The 8,152-nt window shown below is 36.4% G+C and overlaps 1 protein-coding gene across 1 annotated transcript; it reads left to right on the forward strand.

Annotated features, from left to right (window-relative positions):
* The first annotated feature begins 963 nt into the window (after positions 1-963).
* LOC120009700 lies at positions 964-1,779 on the forward strand. Its single transcript, XM_038860389.1, has one exon. The coding sequence runs from the start codon at positions 964-966 to the stop codon at positions 1,777-1,779; it is 816 nt and encodes a 271-aa protein (XP_038716317.1).
* The last annotated feature ends 6,373 nt before the right edge of the window (positions 1,780-8,152 follow it).

Raw genomic sequence — 8,152 nt, forward strand, 5'->3', positions numbered from 1 at the left:
CCAACAACATTTTGTGCCTTCTCATCGTCAGATCGAATTAGTCAAACTCCCGTCGTCTCACTCCCATATCCGTGAATCATTCAGTTTCCCCAACTGATAATCTGAGCCCTTGGTATTTCTTGTATCTGGTTCGTGTAGGTTCTAGGGCTGCTTTCACGATGAAGATGGAATGGCAAGTTGATGCGTCTCTTAATGGACTCACGCTCAATGGGCCTCTTAGTTCAAGTGGGTTCACTCTTTAATGACTATGATTGTTAGTTTGGGCCTATTTACTATCTGGGTCATTGTCTTGCAAAGTATGGACTTAGATTATTATAACATTAAATTTAAATTACATATATTCAAATGTAAGATATGTAAATCTTGTAGTCACATCAAATGACCGTTGTGTCCATCTTCTCTGTATATATCTTACTAAGGTTACCGTTTGTAACCAAGTCAATTTAATAACATTACACGTTCATTGGCTTATCTCTCTATCTCTTCTTCTTCTTCTTCTTCTTCTTCTTTATCTTCATGCTTACTCTTTGATCTGTTACCTGCAATACAATCAAAGTTTCCAAATTATTTTATGGTATCGGAGCCTTATGGATCCAGAAAATTCAAACACTGTTAGGGTCTCACAAGCATTAGCTAATGGCAGTGATTACATGAGGAACACTACAGTGACAGATATCAACAATGGAGTTAATCTCCACACAGTGACTACAAATGGTAATCCTCTTTTTTTTTTCTGACCCACCCATCACCACTACATCTATTTTGCCCACACCATCCATCACACTTCCACCTCTCTTACCTACACCTTCAATTTATTCTGCCCTTCCCACGCCCACCCTTCCCACACCTACTCAAACTAATCCCTTTCTTCACCCCTATCATTTTCTTCCAAATGACTTTGGTATCAGCAAATTAATTGTTGTGGAACTTACTGGATCCAATTATCATATTTGGAGTTCCAGCATGATAACAACCTTGGAAGCAAGGAATAAACTTGTTTTCATAGATGGCACACTTCCTATTCCTAGCCCACAAGATCCTAATCTTCCACTTTGGAAGCAAGGCAACAGCCTCATCAAAAATTGGATTACCAACTGTTTATCTGCACAAATTTTAGCTAGTATCACTAGCTTTAAATCTGCAAGGGATCTTTGGCTTGATCTGAAAAATATGTTTTCAGTTACCAACAAGACTCGTGTATTTGAGATATACAGAGCTTTAGCTAATATCAAACAAGCTACTTTATCAGTCACTGACTACTATGTCAAACTCAAAAGCTATTGGGATGAACTTCAACAACATCAAGCTTTACCACAATACAAATGTGGACAGTGTGTATGCAACACTCACAAACCTGTAATGCTACAGAGAGAGACAGAAAAAGTCATGCAATTTCTCATGGGTTTAAATGACTCTTATCACCATGTAAGTAGTCAAATACTCCTTATGTCTCCTTTCCCTGATGTGAATGTAGTGTTCAATTTGATTAGGCAGGAAGAGAATACACAGCAGATGTATTCATCAGAGACAGTGACAGACACTCCAGTTGCTATGGCTTTCACCAAGCCAAATAATTTCTCTTCCAACAAAAATTTCAGACACAACAACACAGACGGACCAAAAAGAGATTCTGATAATATATCCAAGAGTTCTTCATCAAACAGAGAAGGCATGTATTGTAAACATTGCAAAAAGGACAACCACAATACAGAAAAGTGCTTCAGACTGTTTGGTTTTCCTTCAAGGAAGAAACCAAATAATAGTGGTAGATCCTACTAAGCTAACCAAGTTTCAACTTCCTCTGTTGAGTCCATACCTCAAAATATGGATCACTCCAATGTTCAATGCTTGCAACTAATTGATTTTCTTAAGACTAAGATGAATGGAGAAGCTTCTAATACTTCACAACCTCAGCATCACATAGCTTCAGCTTTATCAGGTATAACCAATCCTATTCAACATATTACTAAATGGATAATTGATTCTGGTGCATCTGATCATGTTGCATGTCATTTATCATTACTTCATAAATATCATGTCATGCATAACGCCTATGTCACCCTGCCTAATGGTCAAAGACATAGCATCAGTCATATAGGTTCTGTCAAACTCACTCCCCAAATTACTCTCACAAATGTTCTTTGTGTTCCTAGTTTTGCCTTCAACTTAATCTCAGTAAGTAAACTTACTAATTTGAGTCATCATACTATCCTGTTTTCTAAAAACAAGTGTGCACTGCAGGATCCAGTCACCTTGAAGAAAACTGGAATGGGCAGCATGATTAAAGGACTCTACATCTACAATCCTGATGAAGAACATCATGTTTTGTACTCTGCTAGCACAAATTCTATAATCTCTAATAGGATATGGCATATGAGACTGGTCATCCATCTCATTCTATAAGCCAAATGTTGCCAAATTTTTGTCAAACAATTCACAGGATTGTAATGAATGTTTTTATGGCAAAATGAAAAGACTCCCTTTTACTATTAGTATCTCTCTGTCCAAATTTTGTTTTGATCTTGTTCATATGGACATATGGGGACCTAACTCTACTACTTCAATTGATGGATATAGGTATTTCCTTACCATTGTAGATGACCATTCTAGGATGGTTTGGCTTTACCTTATGAAATCCAAGGATGAAACCAGGAAATACATTAAAGCCTTCTTTAATTTAATTCAAACTCAGTTTCAAAAGAAAATCAAAGCCATTAGATCTGATAATGGGAAAGAATTCCTCATGACAGATTTCTATTTACAAGAAGGCAGCATACATCAAAAATCTTGCCCTTACACTCCCCAACAAACTGGGATAGTGGAAAGGAAACATCAAACTCTCATCAACATGGCTAGAACTCTTAGAATTCAAAGTGGTCTAGATGAACAATTTTGGTCTTTTTGTGTCAAAACAGCGGCCTTTCTGGTTAATAGATTACCTTCAAGAGTTTTAGATCAAAAAACTCCTTATCAAATTGTCTATAACAAAGACATTGATTATAATCATCTTAAAGTATTTGGTTGTTTTTGCATTGCTAAAACAAACAAAACACATATTTCAAAATTCCAACCTAAAGCTATTCCAGGTGTTTTCTTAGGTTACCCTCTGGGAACCAAAGGTTACCTAATTCTCAACATTCAAACTCAGGAAGTCTTCACATCTAGGGATGTACATTTCAAAGAAACAGAATTTCCTTTCCTAAATACTCAAGCTACAACAACACCAAATTGCACAACACAACACCCTAGGGAACATGAAATATTACAGCCTATTTATTCCAACAATGACTTAGATAGACATTCCAGAGTTAAGAACAAACCCACATACATGGCAGATTATGTCTGTAATACAACTGAGTCTTCACATCAACTTTCTATCCATAATAGCATTCTCTCTGATCATTCACATGCATCTTTTATTTCTGCCGTTATAAAACATAAAGAACCAAACAATTTTAAGGAGGCAGCTCAAGATTCAAATTGGATTAAGGCTATGCAGAATGAAATGCAAGCTCTAATTGACAACAAAACATGGAATTTAACTAGTTTACCACCTAATAGAAAGGCAATAGGTTGCAAATGGATTTTTAAAATTAAATATAATGCTGATGGATCTCTAGAGAGATATAAAGCAAGGTTGGTAGCTCAAGGATATAGTCAAAGTGAAGGTTTTGATTATAAAGAAACCTTTGCTCCTGTGGTGAAAATTACCACAGTTAAAATTTTCTTAGCCTTGGCCACCATGAATAAATGGTTCATATCACATCTTGATGTGCATAATGCTTTCCTTAATGGAGAATTGGAGGAAGAGGTCTACATGAGAATCCCTCCTGGTTATTCTCATCAAGGAAAGAACCTAGTATGTAAATTAAATAAATCTATTTATGGCTTAAAACAAGCCTCTAGACAATGGAATGAAAAGTGTAAGGAAGTGCTTATAGCTTTTGGATTCATTCAAAGCAAAGCAGATTATTCTCTTTTCTTTTACAAAAAGGCTGGCCACCAAGTTTTTCTACTACTTTATGTGGATGACATGGCCATAGAGGGAGATGACTTGAACCTAATCAACAAAGTTAAACACTATATAGGCTCTTGTTTTAAAATAAAGGACTTAGGACCCCTAAAATATTTTTTAGGTCTTGAGATACAAAATACTCATTCTGGCATCACAATCAGTCAAAGAAAATATGCATATGACCTTCTTAAAGATGCTGCTTTATCTGATGCTAATCCTATCAACTCCCCTATTGACACAAACAACAAACTATCACCTAAAGATGGTATTCCTTTAGATGACCCACTTAGATATAGAAGATTGGTAGGTAGGCTAATGTATTTATGCCTAACCAGACATGATATAACATATACTGTGAATACTCTTAGCCAATTTATGCAACAACCTACTCAAGTTCACATGAACGCTGCTAATAGAGTATTAAAATACATCAAAGGTACATTGGACCATTCTCTTTTCTATCCTGCTACTAACATTTTGCAGATCAGAGGGTTCTGTGACTCAGACTAGGCTGCATGCACCCACACACGCAGATCAGTAACGGGTTTCTGCATCAAATTAGGTGATGCTCTCATTGGATGGAAATTGAAGAAACAAAAAACAGTTTCTAGATCCTCTACTGAAGCAGAGTATAGAGCAATGGCTTCCGCTGTCAGTGAAATGACTTGGATTCACGATTTGTTCAAAGAGCTTCAAATCAAGGCTATTTACCCTATGGACCTATACTGTGATAATCAAGCTGCTATTCACATAGCTACAAATCCTGTGTTCCATGAGCGCACAAAGCACATCGAACTGGACTTACATTTTACGCGAGATAAAGTTCAAGAAGGTTTAATCAAATTGGCTCACCTCAAGACTGCAGATCAACCCAGCGATCTTCTCACCAAACCGTTGTCCATTCAACGAATTCACCATCTTTTAGACAAGCTGAACATGCGAAGACCTCCTGATCAGCTTGTGGGGGGGTGATAATCTGAGCCCTTGGTATTTCTTGTATCTGGTTCGTGCAGGTTCTAGGGCTGCTTTCACGATGAAGATGCAATGGCAAGTTGATGCTTCTCTTAATGGACTCACGCTCAATGGGCCTCTTAGTTCAAGTGGGTTCACTCTTTAATGACTATGGTTGTTAGTTTGGGCCTATTTACTATCTGGGTCATTGTCTTGCAAAGTATGGACTTAGATTATTATAACATTAAATTTAAATTACATATATTCAAATGTAAGATATGTAAATCTTGTAGTCACATCAAATGACCGTTGTGTCTATCTTCTCTGTATATATCTTACTAAGGTTACCTGTTTGTAACCAAGTCAATTGAATAACATTACACGTTCATTGGCTTATCTCTCTATCTCATCTTCTTCTTCTTCTTCTTTATCTTCATGCTTACTCTTTGATCTGTTACCTGCAATACAATCAAAGTTTCCAAATTATTTTACCAACTCCCATCACCGTGAATCATCCAGTTTCCCCAACTCCCATTGCCGTGAAGCGGCACCAGATCGGAGATGACGCAAAGACAACATTTCGTAAACCAACTGTCGCGATTCAACACGCCGCCGGGATTTTTCCAAGTAAATTTTGTCAAACAACATGGTTAGTTTCAATTCGTATATATGTATCTCAATGGATTCTCTTTTGGATGATTGTTGCGATATGACTCGGGCAATTTCGATGTTGAGCGAGTTTCTGCTTAACTTTTTGTTTACAATTTCCAGGGTTTGTTCTTAGTAATTGATTTTGTGAGATTTAACTGGTTATGCTCTGTCTTCCATCTTTGCATTGCAGATCTAGACTTGAATGTAGTAGATTTAACTGGTTATGTTCTTATCATATGAATGTAGTAGATTCTGCTAGAATTACATGTTTAATTGCAGCATAGCAGTAGAATTTCAAGGTTTAATAAGCTATGCTGCAAGGAATATGCAGACTTCATAGTTATTTTCTCTATTGTGAACTGTGCCCATTGCATTCAATGGGGAGTGGAATTATATGGGTTAGAAGCAGTTTGGTGGATATCTTTTTTCTGTTAACAAAGTTGTTGGTTCAATTTACAAGTAAATTAGTGGCTTTATAAATTCTGATGTATTGCCAATTTATTTGGTTTTAGGTAGCATCTAGCCTGGTGGCGATTGATCACTGGTTATGGTGGCTCTACCTTCTTTGGTTGGATAGGGTTTTTTTCCTATTATTATTGGTCTTCGCAAGCTCGAAAGCGGAAATTATACGAAGCTTCTCAAGCTGAGGTATACTTTATCATTTTCCTCTCAGTTAGAAGGAATTGGTGAGGATTTTGTTGAGTTTTCTTGATGATATATCTGGAAGGTCCATTTCAATTTCTTGGCCTAGACTGATAATTTTCATTATAATTTACATGTGTAGTTGTATCTTAGGATTCTAGCTCTATTATTTCAAGAACTCCATTTTACAACATGCTTCTGTTAACTTGGTTAACTATATGCTTGGATTTCTCAAATTTGGAAGTTGAGTCGTGTTTGTTTGTTAACTAACTTGAACTTGTTCTAGCAAAAGAATTATTATGCATCTGTTAACTTGGTTGTCAGTAATTGGCTTGTTCTTGACTTTGAATTTCGTAAAAATTATTATGCTTGAATTTCCTTTTGAAGTGGTTGGAAGTGTTGTGTTAGTTTACTCCGTTGCAGTCATTTGCTTTCCTTGACTAAGAATCTTTTTCCCTGACTTGAATAAGTCGCCTACCCTTGACCTGTTTCACTGAATTTCATATATTTTCCAGAATTTTTTTGGCAATAGAATATGTTTATGCTTAGTGCCTGACCTGCTTCAGAATAATAAGAAAAAAGAGGTTCTGGAATCACATTAGGACACGGTTACCTTGTATTTGATTCCAATTAGGATCATCGTTAGGTTATGAAGTTAGTTTTTAGTTTATGCAGTGTCTCTTTATTTTGTAAATAATCTGTTTTACTTAATATTGAAAGTTTAAAAGTGGATTCCTTTCGTGCAGGACCTCTTGCTGCCCCCGTTCTCCAACACCTGACAAAAGACATATTAAGACAGTTTGTAGGAGATGGCAGTACTCCAAGATCGTGAGAGTAAACTTGTAATACTAGTTATATCTTCATTCAGGATTATATATTTTGTTGTTGAAACATGATGATTTTAGTATTGACTTAATTGATCTATATTTTTTGATATGAACATAATGATTCCATGTTGTTTTGCATTTGTATGACTCAATAGAAATTGTTAGTTTCATGCCTTTTGAGTGTAGATTGATGTTGGTTCATTGAGACTTTTGTGGTTGAAAATTTTGTTGAAAAATAAATAGAGGTGACATTGATTAATTATATTTAATTTCTTGGAATTTTTTAACCTTTTGCTTCAGCATAATAGCTGAAGCAAATGTGTCTAAAAATGTGAATATTATTTGCCACGGCAATAAGGTGAAGCAAATGCAGCTTGTTATTTTTTTGAATTCTATTTGCTTCGGGCAAATTAGTGAAGCAAAACGTACAAACTTTAGCCACGATCATTTTTGCCTCACTTCTTTCCGTAGCAAAAGTCCCTGCCACGGCATTATTGCCGTGACAAAAACTGTTTGCTACATAGCCAAATGCCACTCCTTCATTGCTGTGGCAGCGCCGAAGCAAAAAGTATTAACCACTGCAAATTCGTATTTTGCCTCGGTATTCTATGGAGGCAAAAAATATTTATTCTAGTAGTAAGGTGAATGACTAGGAATTAGAATTTCGTGTGTTTGATGCTCTCAAATCTCATGATGATCATAGTGATTGTTTTAATGTTGATAGTACACATGATCTTATGAGTGGGGTGTTTCAGGTTACCAGTGTTGATCCAGTTGAAGTAGTGGTGGCACATGGCTTGACTGACAAGCTAATGTCGGAAGGAGATTTGGAGGATGACCGAATAGAGGAGGTTATCCAAGCATTCCAGTTGGACCGACCCTATGGTGGTAAGAATACTCCTCCTTTTGAGCAACTGATACCTACTAATATATCTCTTGTTCCCTCAACAGTTAAAGCACCTAATTTGGAGCTTAAGCAGTTGCCTAGTCACTTGAAATCATCTATTTGGGTGAGAACAAAACTTTACCCGTGATAGTGGCTTCAAATATGAGTTTGGGGGAGGAA

This window comes from Tripterygium wilfordii, chromosome 2 (assembly GCF_013401445.1).
Source record: "Tripterygium wilfordii isolate XIE 37 chromosome 2, ASM1340144v1, whole genome shotgun sequence".
NCBI lineage: Eukaryota > Viridiplantae > Streptophyta > Magnoliopsida > Celastrales > Celastraceae > Tripterygium > Tripterygium wilfordii.

Coding starts and splice junctions, on each gene's coding strand:
- LOC120009700 (XM_038860389.1), top strand. CDS start 964: ATGATAACAACCTTGGAAGCAAGGAATAAACTTGTTTTCATAGATGGC.